The sequence below is a fragment of the Globicephala melas genome, chromosome 10 (genome assembly GCF_963455315.2).
Source record: "Globicephala melas chromosome 10, mGloMel1.2, whole genome shotgun sequence".
NCBI lineage: Eukaryota > Metazoa > Chordata > Mammalia > Artiodactyla > Delphinidae > Globicephala > Globicephala melas.
In genome coordinates, this window is record NC_083323.1 from 60,540,260 (window position 1) to 60,561,381 (window position 21,122).

At 48.2% G+C, this 21,122-nt stretch overlaps 1 protein-coding gene across 1 annotated transcript; it reads left to right on the forward strand.

The window, feature by feature from the left end:
* Positions 1-1,252: 1,252 nt before the first annotated feature.
* Positions 1,253-12,079, forward strand: KRT79 (keratin 79). The gene is given in 7 exon segments (XM_030866916.1): positions 1,253-1,726; positions 4,443-4,618; positions 4,620-4,661; positions 5,959-6,019; positions 6,143-6,238; positions 11,633-11,797; positions 12,008-12,079. Coding segments are annotated over 7 exon segments (1,086 nt in total).
* Positions 12,080-21,122: the final 9,043 nt, after the last annotated feature.

Below are 21,122 nucleotides of genomic sequence, written 5' to 3' on the forward strand. Positions count from 1 at the left end.
ATTTGTAGCCTCCCAGAGGCTCTAGAAAGGATCCCACAGCCTCCTGGAGTGGCCTGCTCTCTGCCTGCCTTCCTGTGGGGGTGGTCCCATGTCCTTTCCTTTGGGATCCTGGGGACACAGTTGCTGAGAGTCCCAGCTCTAGCCCTGGCAGCTGTGTGAGGACCACAGCAAGTGCTGTCTCTGCTCCTTCCTCAGGCAAGTCTCTCTCCTCTTGGTGCCCCTTCCTTGCTGAAAGCTAAGGTGGGTGAGGAGGAATCATCTCTAACTCAGGTCCTCAAAACTCCCTCGTCCTAACACTTGACTAACACTGATGCTTCCCATTTCTCCCTTGGGGATATGTTTGGTCCCAGCAGCCTGAGGTGAGGCGGCGTGGAGGAGTGTCTGCGATGTGATTTGAGGAACCCCCTGGCCTTTCTGGATTGAGCACTGGGGCTCCGCGGGCTGGGAAGACTGGGGTGTCCATAGGCCTCTTGGGGCTTTTCTTGGACACTTACGTCTTCCTTTTTCTTTTTTTTCTGCTGCACTGTGTGGCATGAGGAATCTTAGTTCCCGGGAGCCTGGGCAGGGACCCTCTTCTGTCTTTGTATCCCCTTTGCCCAGCACAGGATCTCCACCGAGCAGACAGTCTGCCAGCGTATGACAAAAGATCAGGCTGCCTGCCCTATGCCACCCCAGGCTGTCACCTGTGCCCCTACACCCTGGACTTGCCAGGAGGCACTGAGGCCATGGGCCGGGAAGGTGGGACTGGAACAGGTCTGGGTACCCTCTTCCATAGCCCCTTGCCCAATGCCTGTGCCCTCACCACCGCACAGCCTGGGCCCTGGGGCCTTGGCTTACCAGAGGGGACTGGGACCAACCCCAGAACAGAGCCCCACTGATGGTGGCCACAAAGCCTGGGTGGGAGGAGGCCAGCCAGTCACTGCGTGGTGGCGGTGGCCATGGCAGCCCCTATCATCCTGTTCCAAGTCAGGAGCGCCCCAGGGGGGAGAAGGGGGTGGCATCCTGCCCCAGACAGTCTCGGCTAAGCCCCAGCTCTGGAGCTCAGGCAATAACTGGGAGCAGCCCCTCCCTCCCGCTATGGGAGAGGAGACTCCCCTGACCAACAGGGCCCCTCCCTCTCTCCAGGGGCGATGGGGCAGGAGTGTCTGTGGAGCCCAGGAGCCGGGAAAAGATAAAAAAGCCATCAGTGGCCCAGCAGCTCACCGTGCTCTTTCCCAGCTCTCCCGGCCTGCACTCCAGCCCTGCTGCAGCCATGAGGTCCTCCGCGTCTCAGCAGACGTACTCCACCAAAGGGGCCTTCAGCTCTAACTCTGCCAGCGGAGGCAGCGGCTCCCGGGCCCCCAGCAGCATCAGCTGGGTGACCGTGTCCCGGAGTGGTGGCAGCGGGGGGAGGGCCCACTGTGGCCCCAGCACGGGCGACTTTCGCAGCTGGAGCCTCTATAACTTGGGGGCCAGCAAGAGTATCTTGGTGAGCGTGGCTGGAGGGGCCTCATCTGGACAGGCCCTGGGAGGCTTCGGCCTTGGTGGTGGGGCCTACATGGGCCCGGGGGCTGGCAGGCAGACGTTCGGGCCTGCCTGTCCTCCTGGAGGCATCCAGCAGGTCACTGTCAACCAGAGCCTGCTGACCTGCCTCAATGTGGAGATCGACCCAGAGACCCAGCGGGTGCGCACCCAGGGGCGGGAGCAGATCAAGACCCTGAACAAGTTTGCCTCCTTCATCGACAAGGTGGGCCGAGGTGGAAGGAGGCAGGGAGGGGCCATGGAGTGCAAGCCAGGCCCCTAAGAGAGGGTGGGCTGGGCGGAGGCTGGTGCAGCCCATGTGCACTGGGGCCTGGAGTGGATGGAATGACCTTTGGAGCACTTCTGGCCTGAGCGTGGGACGCCTGGACCCGAATGGCTGGACCGTCTTTACTGTAGTTGATGGTGAATCTCGAGTCCACTCACGAGGACTGTTGGTCCAGCCTAGCTTGACCGTGTTGCAGCCTTTCTTATAGTCGTCATTAATGGGGTTACACGGCAGCCTTGTCCCCCAATTAAACAGTGGATTGTCCTCATTGCTCTTCTTAGTGGGGTGGCCCTCACTGCCTCTTGTTGTTTTATAGCTGGGAAAACGGGCTCAAGTGTCAAGTCTCCAAGGAACCCCATCTGTTGCCTGTTCTCTTGGTTTTGGAGGAGGTCTAAGGACAAAGATGTGATCAGGACACAATGGTGGGGGGGGTCCTAGGGGAAGTCCCCTTTTCCCTTCTCCAATTCTTCCTCGCTGTTCCAACCAAGGAGCTCAGTTTGGGGTGGAAAATGAGCATGGTGGTCACCAGGTCACCATGACCCGGGGATATGCAGTTTGATCTGTCCCAGATCGGGAGTGTCCTGACTCCTCCTCTGGCCCTCAGGCCAACTAGGGAAGCTCTTGTAGTAATCTCTGGCATTTCCAGGTCCACTTTGCTGCATTGTCTACCTCTACCCCGAGCCCCCCCAGGCAGTGGGACCATGATGAGGAAAATCCTGGTGGATGACCATACCTTGGTTCAGTGATTTGTGGGTTCCCAAAGGATATTCATGTCCCCTTTCTCATATGATACCCACAGTATCTCATGAGAAATCAGTCTAGTGATAGTGTGTTCCTTTTTTTTTTTTTGAAGGATTATTTACTTATTTATTTACTTATTTTTGGCTGCGTCTGGTCTTGGTTGTGGCATGTGGGCTTCTCTCTAGTTGTGGCGTGCGTTTTTTTTTTTCTCTCTCTAGTTGTGGCGCACAGGCTTAGCTGCCCTGCAGCATGTGGGATCTTAGTTCCTTGACAAGGGATCGAAACTGTGTCCCCTGCATTGGAAGGCAAATTCTTTACCACTGGACCACCAGGGAAGTCCCGTGTGTCCATTTTTAAGAAGAGAAAATTGAGGTCTGGAGAGGTTGAGTGATTTGCCCAGGATCATACAGGTACTTGGAGGCAGAGGTAGCCCTGGGACTCAAGTTCGTGGCATAAAGAGGTCTTTTCGTCACTGCTGCCTAGTGCCCTGGGGCCATGTGACTGTGGGCCTGGGGTGCTGTGGAGGTGGGATCTGGAGAGACCTGATGGCAAAGGGTGAGGCAAACTGTTCTGCCCACCTCCTCACCTTTTCCCCTAGTGACTTTTGTTTCTTTTGTGGGACTGTCCCAGAGGTCAAACAAGCAACACCTTCTCAGACTCTCAGAACCATGGTCTGGGAGCTGAGGCCTGACAGGTTGTCCGTGTCTGATATCCTGAAATCCTGGTTGGGCAGAGAACCCCCCTGGGGGCCCATTAAGTTCATGCCATGAGCACCCTTCTGAGTCTGTAGAAATAGGGCTGGACATCCATGTTTTAAAAATTAAAAAAATGTTGGGCTTCCCTGGTGGCGCAGTGGTTGAGAGTCTGCCTGCTGATGCAGGGGACACGGGTTCGTGCCCCGGTCCGGGAAGATCCCACATGCCGCGGAGAGGCTGGGCCCGTGAGCCATGGCCGCTGAGCCTGCATGTCCGGAGCCTGTGCTCCGCAACGGGAGAGGCCACGACAGTGAGAGGCCCGCGTACCGCAAAAAAAAATAAAATAAAAAAAATTTTAAAATGTCAAATTTACAGAAAAGTTGCAATAATGGTACAACATATTCCTATATTTCCTTTCACCCAGATTCACCAATTTTTAGCATTTTGTCACATTTGCTTTCTTTCTCTCTCTTTCTGTATGTATATTTGCATATATCCATATGTACCTATATATACACGTATACTATATATGTATCTGCATTAAAAATTTTGATTTTGATGCAGAATTGAGGCTCAGAAACATTGATCTAGTTTGATTTACCCAGGATAAGTGAGAAAGGGAGACCCAGGAAGAAGTGACTTGACTTCTTCCTGGTTCAGGAAGTAAATGACTGACTGAGCGGGGCTTTTTTTTTTTTTTTAAATTTATTTATTTATTTTGGCCACGTTGGGTCTTTGTTGCTGCATGTGGACTTTTTCTAGTTGCTCTGAGTGGGGGTTTCTCACTGCGGTGGCTTCTCTTGTTGTGGAGCACGGGCTCTAGGCACGCGGGCTTCAGTAGTTGTGGCTCGTGGGCTCTAGAGCACAGGCTCAGTAGTTGTGGCGCACGGGCTTAGTTGCTCCGCGGCGTGTGGGATCTTCTCAGACCAGGGCTCGAACCCATGTCCCCTGCATTGGCAGGTAGATTCTTAACCACTGTGCCACCAGGGAAGTCCCGGAGCTGGGCTTTTATGTTTATTAGCTCTTTAGAGTCCTTGTCATTGGATTGGACTGTCTTTTCCAGCAAAGATTGTTCACTCAGGAACTCCTCCCCACAGCAAGACAGAGGCCCTGCACTGCCCTGTGGTGTCCTGGTCAAGACAGATGGTGACGATGGGCCAGGTCCTTGGTCCCTCCTGGGGCTGGGACTGGCGCCAGCTACCCTTCTTGCTCTGGCTCAGGTGCGGTTCCTGGAGCAGCAGAACAAGGTGCTGGAGAACAAGTGGGCGATGCTACAGGAGCAGGGCCAGAAATTGGGCATCATCTGGAACAATCTGGAGCCCCTCTTTGAGTACTTCATCAACAACCTATGGGGGAAGCTGGACAACCTCCAGAGCGAGCAGGGGAGGCTGGACTCAGCTGAAGAACGTGCAGGATCTCGCTGAGGACTTCAAGAGCAAGTGAGGAGAGCTGGATAGGCTGGGGCCATGTGGGGATGGGGAAGGGTCAGCCTGGGAAATCTCCCCAGAGAGGGCCACCCTATTCTTGGGTCCAGGGACCCAGCTGGGGGAATGTCCAGACAGAGCTGCTTCCCTCGGGGGCTCAGGTCCTGGACCCATTGCCTCCCGGAGGATTGTCACACTGTGTACTGTTGTAAGATGAAAAAATATTATAAGGTAGGGAGAAAAGTGTAATGAACATTTATGTTCTCATTACCCAACTTTAATAATTGTCTACTCATAGCCAATTTTATTTTGTCTACACCCCTACTCACTCGCTTTTCCTCTTCCCTTATTGTCTTGAAGCAAATCTCAGCCATCATGTCATTTCATTCACAACTATTTTTACTGGATATATTCATATAGTTCATCTGCATAACGTGACTTAATAACACACAAACACAATGCCCTAAGAACACCTAAATCTTTACTTTTTTTTTTTTTTTTTTTTTTACGGTAGGTGGGCCTCTCACTGTTGTGGCCTCGCCCCGCTGCGGAGCACAGGCTCCGGACGCGCAGGCTCAGCGGCCGTGGCTCACGGGCCCAGCTGCTCCGCAGCATGTGGGATCCTCCCGGACCAGGGCACGAACCCGCATCCCCTGCGTCGGCAGGCGGACTCCCAACCACTGCGCCACCAGGGAAGCCCCCACCTAAATCTTTTGAAACAATAATCCTCAGTATCACCAACTATCCAATCAACAATTGAATTTCCAATTGTTCCATAAATGTCATAAATTTAAAAAATACAGTTTGCTTGAATCAAGATGCAAATAAGGTTCACATATTATGATTGGTTGGTCTGTATATTTATGAATTTAAGGTATAAACTTTCATATCTTTTCCCATTGCTTGACACTGGCAATTTCTAAACCTTAAATTCTCTGCAAAAACAGTTGGAGAGAAGTTGGTGTTTTCAATGACATCCTATTGTAGAAAGTGAACGCAAAGGTTAATCATTGTTGACACATCTTCAACCTGTTCCCATAAAGCCTCCCAAGGGCTCTGATCCAAAGAGATGGCTGCTCTCAATTGCCATATTATTGCACAAATACTGTGCTCATTTCCTCAAAGGAAGTGGGAGGAATGTTTAAAGACTGTATCCCTGTTTCTTCATTGGTTAGCTGCATTACAGAACTGCTCCCCAAAGGTGTTCTTGGCCATTGTGGGACCCATCAGGGCTTCCTTAAAGCCAACTGGGTTCAATGTCTTAAAAGGCAGAACTGGGGGGAGGCTGGGCTGAGTCTTCCCTGTGTAACAGGTATGAGGATGAAAGCAACAAGCACACTGCCGCAGAGAACGAGTTTGTGATGCTCAAGAAGGTGAACGAGGTGGCAGGGAGTGGGGGCAGGTGGTCTTCGGCTGCCAGGGTGCTGGGCTGACTCGGAGAGAGGTGAGAGCCCTGGGGGCTGAGCCAACCGCCCTGCTCTCTCTCTCGCCCCCAGGATGTGGGTGCTGCATACATGGGCCAAATGGATCTGCATGGCATGATAGACATCCTGATAGAGGAGATGGAGTTCTTGAGGCATCTTTATGAAGAAGTAAGGTAGCCAATGGACAAGGATACTTACATTCACATACAGCTTTGGGGATTCCCCCTGGAAGTCTGATCAGAATTCACTAGTGCAACTTAATTGATAGAATATAGCACCTGGACCTGGATCAGTACTCGCTTCCATGTTTATGTGCTTATGATGGGCCAGGAACTGAGCTAAGCTTTTTACATAATCCTCTCAACAACTCCATAATATAGGTTCTATTACTGTCTCCCTTTTATAGTCAGGGACACTGAGGCTCTGAGTAACTTGCCCATGGTCACACAGCTAGTTAGAGGCAGTTCTGAAATTAAAACCTGGTCCTTGGACTGTTATACTGTTCCCCTTGTTGCCCAGTTTGTAATGGAGCAAGGGATACAGGAGCAGAGATGGACAGAGAGTGGGGACTGAAATTCCATGTGAGAGCAGGAGGTGAGGTGTGGGTAGCAGGTAGATCACAGAATCTACGAGGGGTCCCAGGAAACAAGGGGGCTTTGAAGACCAAGGTAAGAGGGTTGAACCTGACATGAGTTGATGATAGACTCTTAGATTCAATAGGGAGCCCAAGGCCAACCTTATGCTCAGAATAAGAGCCCTTTCTCTAATATCCCTGACGGGGGCATGTAGCCTCTACTTGAATACTTCTAGAGGCAGGGAGCTCACTCTTTTTTAGGGCAGGCATTTCCATTGTTGAACAACCGTATTGGAAAGCTGACTTGAATCTTCTTCCCATGACTTCTGCTCTTGATTGGCCCTGATTCTGCCCTCTGGGCTGCACGTATCCAATTGTCTTCCCTGTGACACATGTCTGTCATATGACAACAATTTAGTGGTCGGGATGATTAGTGAACTGACATTTGTGGCATGTGAGAAAGTTGGGGAAACAGCATCCTTAGTCCAGAATCCAGAAAACAGAGAGGTGGGGAGGAAGGTTACAGATACAGACTTCTCTTCATGCAGCCTAATATTGTACTAGTTTATGTGTTATTTTTAGAAGCCATTTCACAATGTTTGCCCCTTAAAAGCTCCCTGGGTTTTTTTACGTGAACGCCTTCAAGTGAGACATGCATCCCCTGTCCTCCAACTTCCTGTATTTGGGCAGCTGAATTTTTGAAACTGAACGCAAGAGTTAATGATTCCCCTTTTTCCTGTGAAATGTTATTGTGGTTCCATCTCATCATTTTAGGTCACTGTGGGTGCTTTGAAACTTGATTCTCCTATCCATATATTGGAGGTGTCCAAATGGCTAAGTGGATATATTACTGACGCCCCAGCTTTGGGTTATCTGCAGACCTGATAAACTTTCAGTTTAGTTATTTTACAACCTTTCAGTATAAATCATTGATAAAACACATTAAGGCGGACAGAGCCAAGAAAAGAGTCCTCGTCCAAGAGCTAGATCTTCCTTGGTGCCTTCCCACCAGGCTGATCTCATCACTCCACTAATAAATAATTTGTGTCACTAATAAATAATTTGTGTTTCAAGAGGCTCAGTTATTTTAAAATCCAGTGAACCATGGCATCATCTGGCCCACATTTTTCTGTCTTATTTTTAAGAATGTCAGAAAAAAAGCATTTCCAAAGAGAGGGGAAAAAAAGCCGTCTTCCAAAGAAAGTCTTGGTCAAATAGCATCTGTGGCATCCTTGAGTAGTTTGGCAACACAGCCGTGGAATAAAATCTATTTGGTTTGACTTTTCCTTAGGGAAGTCTTGCTGGCTCCATGCCTCTCACACACATTTTAGAATTCATTCTAGAGGTTCATAGGAGATTGATATCAAGTTTAAGTTGGAGAAGTCTAAATCTCTCCCCTTTGAAAATGAGGACGTTTTCATGTCTCAGGCTCTGGAAACTCTTCTACTGTCTATATTTCTCATGGATCTCCAGGGGTGTTTATTTCCTTGGCCATGGCCATGGGGTCCTAGGATTTGCTCCTCTGGCTTGGACCCCTGAGATTCCCAGCAAGGCCAAGGTCTCTCATACCCTCAGTGTCTGTCTTGGCTTCCATTTCTTCTCAAGCATCCTGCCCTTTCCAGTTTGATGACTGTTTTCTTGATGGGAAAGAGCAAATGACATAGCAGTTGAGTTGTTGGCTTTGCCTGGGTCTTCTGTAGGGTTAGCCCAATGCTACCTCCCTGTTCTTCACACCTAGAGCTTATCTAATGACCCCTGTCCACTGGCCTTAGCGTTTTTCCAAGTACATCCTTGGCTGTGTTGTTCTCCTTCAAACATCTCTACACGCCTGTCGGGATGAGCTTGTTGGGGAGTGTTCTGTGCCATCATGCTGATCTCTTAGGTGCCTCCCCAGTTTCTTTTTTAGTGGGATCACCGATGGGCATTCACCATCCGGAGCTTCCTTATTCTCCTCTCTTAGGGTGGACTCTCCTTTAGGACAGGTCAAGGGTGCCTAGCTCCTCTTCTCTGAATGGGTAGGAACTAGCTTTCCTACTCTCTCAAAAAGCTTTCCCTTCCTTTGCTGTTCCCTGTTCATTTGACACATGTGGCTGAATACCTTCCACACGACCACAGAAGGACAGTCTGCCTTTGTGGGTTACCATGTGATGAGAGCCATGTTGGGACAGGGATAAGGTGCATGGGGCAGGCTGTGGCTGACCCTCCCTGGGAGGTCTGGGGGCATTTCAGAGGAGACAGCATTCGTGTTGGATTTTGAAGGAAGGGCGGGACTTCTGAAGGAGGAGCAGCGAGGGTCTGCCAGCCCGGGCCCCAGCCTGCGCCATGACGCGGAGGCACCGAAGAGCACGGTGTGTTTGGGGAGCAGCAGGTGACCTGGCATCAAGTGTGTGGGAGAAATGGATGAGGAGATGAACAGGGAAGGCGAGCTGGGACCAAGCCAGGGTCACTTCCTGTCAGAGTTCCCCATGTCTGTGGGCACCTCCTTGCGGGGGGGAAGAGTGAAGGCCAGAGCAGTCATTCCCTTGCTTGCATACCAGGCGTGATGGCTAACACTGCACTCGGTAATCGATTTCATGGTCTGGTTTTGGTCAAGCCAGATCTCAAGGAAATCCAGAAGGCCAGCCACCAATCCCTGGTGTGTTGTACAGGGCAGGAAAGTTACCTCGTGGCTTCCCTCTTGTCCGGGGGCTCCCTCCGGGATCCAGCTCCAGTACCCTCACTTCGCCCCTCTGGCTCCTTTTCCCATGCGTGGGTGCTCCCTCCCCTCAGGGCCCCAGATGTCTAAGGAGCTCACACCTTTAATCCACAGAGTTCTCTCTCCACTAGCATTAGCTCTTTCTTTGGAAAGCCTGAACTTTTTATCCTGTAGTCCTAGCAAGAACACCTTTATCCACTCTTGATGGTGTCTGGTAGATAGTGTTTGCCTCCTTGTCTTAAAAATTCCAAGTTAATTTTCCTCAGGACCACGCTCTGGCATGGGACTGTAGAGGGACCCTGAGCTGGGGAGGGTGACGGGTGATGCTGCAAGATGATGCTGGCAACGCACGACTGTGACAGAATGACTTTTTCTGTGGCACATGCCTCACGGGCATCCTGACTGACTTTTGGAGAAATCTGGGCAAATGATTCATTTTACTGAGCTCCCCCCATGGGCCACGTATGGATCTGAATCCTCAGATCAACTGCATGAGGAAGGTATTATCACGGCCATTTTACAGAAGAGGAGACTGAGGCCTCGTGAGGCTTAGTGATGACAGTGGTCCCACAGCTGGTAGATGTCAGACTGGGGACTTGAACTTAGCTTTGTCTGTCTTTAGAGCTCATGTCCTTTTTTTAAGAAAAAAATTTTAATTTTTTCTAGTACACTTTGGCCACGCCGCGTGGCATGTGGGATCGAACCTGTGCCCCCTGTTGTGGAAGCGCGAAGTCTTAGCCACTGGACCACCAGGGAAGTCCCTAGAGCTCAGGTCTTTTCACTAAACCATAAATATTTTAGTGATTGGATTTCTGCCCCCTCTCCCTCCCAACCCATTTCACCTTTTAAAAGAGAATCTAATTTGAGAATTTAAATCTATGTCCATACAGATGTCAGTTTTGGCTTTGCTAGTTCTTTCTTTCTTTTTTTATAATTTTATTTTTTAATTGAAGTATAGTTGATTTACAATATTGTGTTAGTTTCAAGTGTATAGTAAAGTGATTCGGGTATATATATATATATATATATATATATATTCTTTTTTCCCCGATTCTTTTCCATTGTAGTTTATTACAAGAGGTAGTTCTTTCTTTCTTTATGCCCATCTCCATCTTAGTCTGTATCATCTCAGGTTCTGGTGTCAAACTCCCTGTGTTTGAGACTGAGCTCCTTGCTTAATAGTTTGTGATTTTGGGCAAGTTGCTCTCTGTGCCATTGGGAAAGGGCAGGGAATGAGTTAGTACCTGTCAAGTGCCTAGCACAGTGCCTGATCACGGGGAACGTCGACTAATGTGGATTGTTCTTGCCATTCTTCTATCTACTGTAATCCCACTGGCAGCAGTGAAGGGCAGCGTGTGAGCAAAGTTGGAGACAAGACCAGAATATGTTGGAAGGTACTGACTTTGAGGCGGAAGATTTTCTTCCCTTTGGGAGCCACTGAGGAGCACTGAGTGGATGAGGGATTTGATCGGAGCTGGGGTTTGGGGCAGTTTGTCTGCAGCCCAGGGCAGGAAGGACCACGGGAAAGATAGAGGTAGAGCCCAACTGGGAGTCAACACAGTCATGACCTAGTGATAAGAGCTGGTCTCAAAGCCCAACATACCGTTCTCGGCATCTTTAAACGTCGTTTTAGGTGTGAGAGCTGATGGTCCTGGAAACACAGGGAGGGTCCAGAACATCAGCATGGACTGTAGATAATTAGTGTATTCCAGAGGAAAACACTTGGGCTTTGGACACTCACCTGACTGGTTCCAGGTTGGGCCCTGCTGGGTCAGACTGGATGACCTTGGATCTTGTGACCCTGGATGTGTCACTTCTTTTCTCCAAGGCTTGTTTCTCACCTGCCTATGTCAGGACCACTGTGAATGGTGATGCAAGTTGTTAAATGCCTGAGCAGAGAGTGGCGTTTGAATCAGGCCCATACTTGGCTGCCTCTGTCCAGAGGAGTGCTGTTTTCTAATTTGCACAGAAGCGCCCTGTGGGCCAGCTGTCTCACAGGGTGTTCTGAGAATTAAAGGTGAATGTGCTGGCTCAGGCCTGGTACCAGCTGGAGTCCAGTCAGCACACATTCCCTTTCCCCTTCTTTAAGCTCTTGGAAGCCTGCAAATCCACACAAAGAAAGATGTCTATAAAACTAGGAGCCCCATTCCAGCTGGAGAGATTGAGGCCTTTCCTGGCAGTTGTAGCTTCCTTCTAGGGCGGAGCCTGGGGGAGAGCACAGGCCTCCTGATGCCACCTGGGGACCCCTGGCCTGGAGCATGGGCACTGGTGACAGCTATTTCTGTTTTTGCAGGAGCTGAGTCAAGTGCAGACTCACATGTCTGACACCAGTGTCATCCTCTCCATGGACAACAATAGCAACCTTGACCTGGACAGCATCATCGCCGAGGTTAAGGTCCAGTATGAGAAGATTGCCCAGAAGAGCAGGGCTGAGGCCGAGGCCTGGTACCAGACCAAGGTGAGAGAATGGCCAGTCCAAGGATGTGGGCTAGGCCCGCACCAGGACCTTCCCCCATTGTGAGAGGCCTGGGCAACTGGGCTCCTCGGAGGTCCGGGGCCAAACACATCCAGCCTACACATCCTGCTGTAAGGGTGGGCCCAGGGGTCAGTGGTTACCCATGGGGGCCTGGAACGATCTGACAGCTCACTGTCATTTCTTTGCCTCCAGTACAAGGAGCTGCAGGTGACAGCTGGGAAGCATGGGGACAACCTGAGGGACACCACGAATGAGATCGCATAGGATCATAAGAGGCTTCTATGAACAACTATATGCAACAAACTGGACAACCTAGAAGAAATGGATAAATTCCTAGAAACATACCACTTACCAAGACTGAATCAGGAAGAAATCAGAAATCTGAACAGATCAATTACTAGTAAGGAGATTGAATCAGTAATCAAAAGTTTCCCAGAAAAGAAAATTCCAGGACCAGATGGCTTCACTGGTAAATTTTCACTGGTAAATTTAATGCCAATCCTTTTCAAACTTCTCCAAAACCCAAGAGGCAGGACAACTCCCAAACTCATTTTATGGGGTTAGCATCAAAGCCAGATAAGCACACTACAAGGAAAAAAACTACAGGCCAATATCCCTGATGAATATAGAGGCAAAAAAATTCCCAACAAAATACTAGAAAGCTGAATTCAGCAGCACATTAAAAGGACCATACACTGTGATCAAGTGGGACTCAACCCTGGGATGCAAGGTTGGTTTGACATACACAAATCAATAAATGTGATACATCACATTAATAGAATGAAAAATTAAAAAATCATGTGATTAAAAATCATATGATCATCTCAACAGATGTAGAAAAAGCATTTGATGAAATTCAACATCCATTCATGATAAAAACTATCAACAAAGTAGGTATAGAAGGAACATATCTCAGTATGTTCCTCAGTATAGTAAAGACGATGTATGACAAGCCCACAGAGAGCATTATACTTAGTGGTAAAAGGTCACAAGCTTTTCCTCCAAAATCAGGAACAAGGCAAGGGTGCCCACTTTCATAATTTCTACTCAGCTAGTACTGGAAGTCCTAGCCAGAGTATTCAGGCAAGAAAAAGAAATAAAAGGCATTAGAATTGGAAAGGAAGAAGTAAAATTTTCTCTATTTACAGATGACATGATTTTATATGTAGAAAATTCTAAAGACTCCACAAAAAAACTGTTAGCTCTAATCAATGAATTCAGTGAAGTGACAGGATACAAAAGCAACATACAAAAATCTATAGTGGAAAAAAAAAAAATCTATAGTGGGGCTTCCCTGGTGGTGCAGTTGTTGAGAGTCCGCCTGCCGATGCAGGGGACACGGGTTCGTGCCCCCGGTCCGGGAAGATCCCACATGTCATGGAGTGGCTGGGCCTGTGAGCCATGGCCGCAGAGCCTGCGTGTCCAGAACCTGTGCTCCACAATGGGAGAGGCCACAACATTGAAAGGCCCGCATACTGCAAAAAAAAAAAAAAAAAAAATTATAGTGTTTTTAAACATTATCAACAAATTATCTGAGAAAGAAATAAAGAAAATGATCCCATTTACAATAGCATCAAAAACAATAAAATGCTTAGGAATAAATTTAACCAAGGAGGTGACAGGTCTCTACATTGAAAACTGTAAGACATTCATGAAAGAAATTGAAGAAGACACAAATAAATGGAAAGATATCTGTGCTCATGGATTGGAAAAATTAATATTTAAAATATCCATACTATCCAAAACCATTTATAGATTCAATGAAATCCCTGTCAAGATTCCAATGATATTTGACATAGAAGTAGAAAAAACAATCTTAAAATTCCTTTGGAACCACAAAAGAACCCAAATAGCAAAAGAAATCCTGAGAAAGAAGAACAAAGCAGGAGGCATCACAAGTCCTGGTTTCAAACTATATTATAAAGCTATAATAATCAAAACGGTATGGTCCTGGCATAAAAACAGACACATAGACCAGTGGAATAGAACGGAGTGCCCAAAATACACCCATGCATGTATAATCAACTAATATTTGACAAGAGAGCCAAGAATATTCGATGTAGAAAAGACAGTCTTTTCAATAAATGGTGCTGGGAAAATTGGATATTCATATGTAAAAGAATAAAACTAGACCCCTATCCTACACCACTCACAAAATCAACTTGAAATTAATTGAAGACTTAAATGTAAGACCTGAAACCATAAAACTTCTAGAAGAAAACAGGAAAAACCTTCTTGACATGGGTCTTGGTAATAATTTTTGAGGTGTGTCACACCTAAAGCACAAGAGAGAAATTAAAAAATGAACAAGTGGATACATCAAACTAAAAAACTTCTGCATAGCAAAAGAAATGATCAGCAAAATGAAAGTTCCACCTATGGAATGAGAGAAAATATTTGCAAACCACATACCTGATAGGGGGTTAATATCCAAAATATATAAAGAACTCATACAACTCAATAGCAAAAACCTCCAAATAATCCGAAAAGGAAGAGGACCAAAAAAAACATCTTTTCCAAAGAAGATATTCAACAGGTACATGAAAAGGATGAAAAGGTGCTCAGCATCACTAATCATCAGGGAAATGCAAATTAAAGCCACAATGAGGTATCACCTCATGCTTGTTAGAATGACTATCATCAAAAAGACAAGAAGTAACAGATGCTAGTGAGGAAGTGGAGAAAAGGGAACCCTTGTGCACTGTTGGTGAGAATGGAAATTGGTGCAGCCGACTATGGAAAACAGTGTGGAGCTTCCTGAAAAAATTAAAAATAGAACTACCATAAGATCCAGCTATTTCACTTTTGAGTATTTATATGAAGGAAACAAGGTCACTATGTTGAAGGGATATCTGCAGTGCCATCTTCATTGCAGCATTAGTTACAATACATGGAAGACTTTGAAACAACCTAAGTGCCCACTGGCAGGTAAAGAAGATGTGGTTTATATAGAAAATGGAATATCATTCAGCCATAAGAAAGAAGGAAATCCTGCCAATGCTACAATATGGATGGACCTTGAGGGCATGATGCTAAATGAAATAACTCAGACAAAGAAAGACAAATACTGTATGATCTCACTTATATGTGGAATCTAAAAACAAAAACAAACCCAAACCCCCCCCCCCCCAAAACCTCATAGAAAGAGAGATCAGATTTGTGCTTACCAGAAGCAGGGTATAGGGAGTGGGGAAATTGGGTGAATGTGGTCAAAAGGTACAAACTACCAGTTATAGGATATGTTCTGGAAATGTGATATACAACTTGCTGACTATACTTAAAAATGCTGTATGGGATATTTGAAAGTTGCTTAGAGAGTTAATCCTAAAAGTTCTCACCACAAGGAAGAAAATTTTTTTTGTAGCTGTAAGAGGTAATGGACATTAACTAAACTTATTATGGTAATCATTTTGCAGTATATCCATATGTCAAGTCATTATGCTGTATACCTTAAACTTTTACAGTGTTTAATGTCAACTGCATCTCAATAAAACTGGAAAAAAATCCACATTTTAATTAGACTTTGTGGTTCACAAATATGTTACTTTGTCTATGACCTTCACAGCAGCCCCAGAATTTAGTAGGGGGCAAATGATGCCCCGTTTTGCAGGTGAGGCAATTAAGGCTCACCGAAGTTAACTTTCACACCTGCAGTGGTATAGCTGGTGAGTGGTAGCCAGGGCTGCCAATTTCAAGCTCTCCACCCTTTCTTCACAGTGGCAACCTCCGTCCTACCTCTGTTTCCGTCACTCGCCAAATCATATGGAGCCTTCCTCCACTGTGTCTCTAGGAGTCACCCCTGTCCCTCTTCATCTCCACACTTCCCTACTCTGAGCCTCAGTCAATTAATTACCCAAGTAATTCCCCAACTGACTGACTTCCCAGCCCTGTGCCCTGCCACACCCCAAACCCTGCTGCCAAATCAATGTGCCCCTCCCTTCTCTGGCAGCCTTAGAGTTCCTGATGGAAGGGACCCTTCTTGATGTCCCCTCCACTCTTAGCCTGGTCACTCAGTCTCCCTAAAAGAGACCAGACAAGCCCCACGAAACTTCCACCAGGGTCGTGGGAGTGCCAGCAGAGGGATTTTGAGCCAAACCCTAACCACAGCTTAGGAACACAAAGGTTAGCACTTAGCAAAATTAACTCCACCACCTAGGTGGTCCCCAGCTTGGGGAGGCAGTCATACTTTCAGTGAGCTTTCTCTTCTCAGGGGGATGGAGTATAGAGCACCCCTGATAGGAATAATAACTAGTATTTACTGAGTGCTCACTGCCTACTGTACTACTGTCAACTCTCTACCTGATTCACTCTTTACAGCAGCCTATGAGAGAAGTACTATTTTCATCCCCATCCTGCGGATGAGGAAACGGAGGCACGGAGTGATTAAGTAACTTGTCTAAGGTCACACAGTTAGTAAGTAGCTGAGTTGGGTATGCAATCCAAGAAGCTTGGTTCCAGAGCCCAACAACTGGGTTATGCTGTTTTATAGAAAAAGAAATTGAGAAGCAGGGATACTGGAGCTGGAGAGATATCTGAGGCAATCTAGTCCAAACGTTTCTTTCTCTCTCTCTCTCTCTCTCTCTTTTTTTTTTTTGGTCACACCACACAGCTTGTGGGATCTTGGTTCCCTGACCAGGGATTGAACCCGGGCCCCGGACAGTGAAAGCATGGAGTCCTAACCATTGGATTGCCAGGGAATTCCCCAAACGTTTCATTCTATAGGTGAGAAAATGAGCTGAGAGAGGGGAAGAACTTGCTAATGACAAAGTAGAACAAGAAACAAATTTTTTCAGGTGGTAATCAGATTTTTTAAAAAAATTGAAGTATAGTTAATTTACAATGCTGTGTTAGTTTCAAGTGTACAGCAAAGAGATTCAGTTTTATATATATATATATATCTTAACAGAGAAACAATTTTATTGAAATTATATTTACGGCTTAAAAAATAGAAACAGTTTTATCAAGTAGCAAAACTCAAAGATTATACTATGGACCATGAAGATCCACTAATGATGTGTATGTTACTTAGAAATACTTGTGTAAAGCTGGGAATGGCCTGGACACGGGGTTTCGATGCTGAATTCCTGGAGCCTCAGGACCCCAGGGGCTGCTCTCAGGGGGTCCAGGGAGAGGCCAGCATGTAAGAAGGTTCACGGTTCCCTCCTCTGCACCAATCAGAGCATCTCTTCTTTTACTTGGTTTTCAAATGGGGCTGTGCATATGTTTTTTGTTTTTGTTTTTGTTTTTGTTTTTGTTTTTTGCCGTACGCGGGCCTCTCACTGTTGTGGCCTCTCCCGCTGCGGAGCACAGGCTCCGGACGCGCAGGCTTAGCGGCCATGGCTTACGGGCCCAGCCGCTCCGCGGCATGTGGGATCTTCCCGGACTGGGGCACGAACCCGTGTCCCCTGCATCGGCAGGCGGACTCTAAACCACTGCGCCACCAGGGAAGCCCGTGTGCATATGTTTTGGATGACAAGAATGGTTTTGCTGTCAAAGCATGTTGGGTAACCCCTGCTGACACAGGTCCGGGAAGTGGGGGGAGACCAAGAATGCTCTCTACCCCTGGGAAAGGGGGGACCTTGTGTACAGACTCCCCCTTCCCGATTCTAAGGGCTCCCCACCCTCTCTCTGCCCTCACTGTCCCCTTGCCGAAATGCTGACTGGTCCTCTTCTGCAGAATCTCTGATCCCCAAGTTGGCTCTGGCTCCCCACAGAGTGACTCTGGGGCTGCTGAGGCTGGTTGACTGAATGGGGTGAGGGCACAACCCGGTCAGGACAGGCGGAGGTGCTTTCCCACACCACACACCAGGTTTGGGGCTAAAAGACTTGGGATCCCTGTAATCCCAGGACTGAATGCAAGGGCTTGCCTCCCTGACCCAGAAAACCCTAGGCAAACACACCCTCCGCTCCGCTCCACACCCCTGTCAGCGGCTCATCCTTCTTTGACAAGATGGGGAACGGCTGCCAGTTGAGGAAGGGTCACAGAGGTTAAGAGTGGAACTGTGGAGGTGGGGTGGGAACCTGCTTTTAGCTGTCACTGCCAGGGGGAGTCACCCAGGAGCTGGCCCAGGAGCTGGCCCAGGAGCTGCAGGAGGAAACCTTCCCTTTCTCAGGGATGGAAACTCTTCTTTGCCTCTCTCCCTCGAGGGTCAACGCTCTCTTGCACACTGAAGACATGCCTACCTTCAGTTTCTCAGGCTGCCGTTTGAGGATTTTGTGAACTTCTGGCAATTCTGACTTCATAATAGAGCCACAGAATATGGCTCTAGTCCAGAGCTTTCTTCCTGTTTGGTTTGGGTTTATTATTGGATTTGTCATTTAGTTAATTTGGACTTAGTTAGTTGGAGGACACAGAATTGGCCCCTCAGGACAGTGTCCTATATTATTGGATACTTGTAAGGACAGGGCCACATGATCCAAACAACCAGTCCTGTGGCAAAAGAAAGGACAGAACAAGCAGAGTGCTGGCCGAGACCGCGTGGCTACTCTGATGCACCATAAGCTACAAGTCTGTCTAAGTTGCTGTATAGTTGTTTTTCCTACAGATTCTGATATACAGCATTGTGGTGCAGAGGTTAAGGTCACAAGCTTTGATGTTAGACAGACAGGACTGGCCTCCTACCTCCACCACTTCCTAGCTATGTGATCTCAGGCAAGCTACATAACCTCTCTGAGCCTCAGCGGCTGTAGCTCTAAACTGAGCATAGCAACTCCTCTTTTTTGCAGGGTTGTTGTGAGGAAGGGAACCCCTACCTGAAAAGCACCCAGTGTCCAGCACGTGATGGCAGCTCTATACGAGAGTTCCTTCTACATGGAAAGCAAGGCGGGCTTTCCCTCATCTAAATTTTTATCTTAGGAATGGCGTCTGCCTCAACTTAGAGTTAGCTTGATGAGAAGTACATCAATTGGGGATCCTTGGTTTGGGTGCCCCACAGGCACAAAATAAGATTGATTGTATATTATAGATTATTTCCCTTAAAGTCCCTTCCACCCCTGCTGGCTTTCTGTTTTAGGCACTGGACACAACTTAAGGACACAGCATTTTCTCCTAGTATCGGGGTGTCACAGCTATAGACTACAAGACACAATGGACACATCACGAGATGCCTTGAGGCTGCACCCTGCAGATGCAAATCCTCCTCCTAGCCCATGAAAGTCCTCATCAACCCCCAGGGAGGGCAGAGTCTTTGCGAGCAGACTGATGTGGGTTCGGGTCCTGGCTCCACCACATGCTACTGTGTGACCCTGGGGGGCTACTTCTCCTCCCCGGGGCTTCCAAGTCATCATTTGTAAACACGGTTGTGATACTGACTGCAGAGAGCTTTTAGGACGATTACATGACCACATGTATATAGAGCATTCAGTACAGTGCCTGGCATGAAGTTGGCATTCAATAAATACTCATTGAAAGGATGAGAGGATGTTCAACCTTGTCCCTCGTAGCAGATAGTCCTGGCTCTAGAATGCTCACTTACTACAGGTGGACGGACCATCCCTTGGGCTCTCTCCCATGGACATTTGACAGGGCCCAGGGGGTCTCCTGTCCTCCCTGCTACAGCACTTCCACCCACTCTCCATTTACTTAGAGGCCACCTAGGCAGGGGCAGGGAGAGCCCAGCAAAGGCTGAAGTAGATGGGGACAGAGGGTGGGGTGCAGCTCAGAGGTAGAGGGAAGAGGAGGGCAGGGAGAGGCAATGAGGGTAGAGGTGGGGAGAGAGGAGCTGGCCAGAGGAGAGAGCTCCCAGCCAGTCCAGCCTCTCCTGCAGCCCGATCCCCAAGACCTGCATCCACTGACCACCCTCTTCTCACCCCATGGGCCCGCCCTGCTCTCTCTCTTTGCACGGGATGGCTTGATCATTTTTGGGGTGGCCAGCTTTCATTCGGTCAGAGTCAGCTCAGGCCTGTGGGAATTATGTAGGCCCTCATCACTGCTGTTCCCCAGATTCAGAATAGCAGTCTCATTAGGGATTGAGAAGAGGGGTGAGGTTTCATCTAATTTCTCCTCAGAAGTGGCAATGGCAAAGCCCGGGCAGGATAAGAATGAATGCCTACCGACCTACTACATACCAGGCACTGTAGATACCTCATCTCACGATCTATGAGGCAGGCGTCCCATATGATAGATGAGAGGATGTGTTGAATGGGTTCAGAGAGGTTAGGTGGCCTGCCCAAGACTGCACAGCCAGTTAGTGGCAACAGGTGGGATTTGAAGACAGATCTGTTGCACTCAGTGGGGAAGAATTTAAGTCTGAGCTTAAAACTAGGGTTTTGTATTTGAAAACATTGCTCTGGGCAGAGGCTCATAGGTTTCACCATTCTGCCAAAGGGGTCCCCAGCACCTTGGAACAAAAAGTTCCAAGCTCCTACCCTGAATGCCGGGAACATCATGGGAAAACAGAACATGACCTGTTCCGGTGGAGCCAAGAAAACAACTGGGCAGCAAACTGAGTAGCATGGCGCGCACAATAAGGACCCAGCCTGGAGAACGCTGACCTAGAATCCTGCCAACCCAGACTGGAAGCCCCGAGAAGGAATGCGAGTCTTGACGGCCCAAGGCAGAGTCAACTTTCTTCTGTCCCCAGCTCCATGCCTGGCACACAGTAGGTTCTCAATAACTGTGTGTCAAGTCGAGGTGAGTCTTGATCTAGGTTTGGAAGGCCAGAAGGCTGGAATATGGATTTCCCCTTTTGTGTGACTACATGGGGCCAAGTGCACATGGAAGAAGAGTAATGAAATTGACAAATGACTGTGCAGCCTCTGACGGTTTACAAAGCACTCATTCTTCTTAATCTCAGGATCTTGACAGAGGTGAAGGAAAATATTTGTAGTATTTTCAATTTATGGGTGAAGCAACTGAGCCCCAGAGAATGACTTGCTTCAGGTTTGCAGAGCATGCATGTGAAGTCAGGCCTGCAGGTTCCATATTCTGTGGAGTGAGCGACAGAGCGATGGGTTGTCTTGTCTGGAGCAGGGAGGCCCCTGGAGGCTGGTGAGATGGGAGTACAGTGGGTGGGGGGCCTGTGACCCAGGAGGCCCTGCATCACCGGTTCAGCTTCTCCCGGCGGAGAGCATGCCCTCCAAATGACTTCTGTAGGTGTGTTTGTGACATGTTCAGCAGGTGTAAGAAGGATGGGCCAGTGCCAAAGGCCAAGCCCAGAGGTGTTTCAGATTTTTCCCTTTATGCCCCTGCAACCAAGCCCTGCTCTCCTGCACATATAAGAGACCCAGGCTACGGCTGTGGCAGTCAGTGGCCTGGCCCTTCTCGCTTCTCCCTGACAGCTCTGAGCGTGTTCCTCTCTCTCCAGCC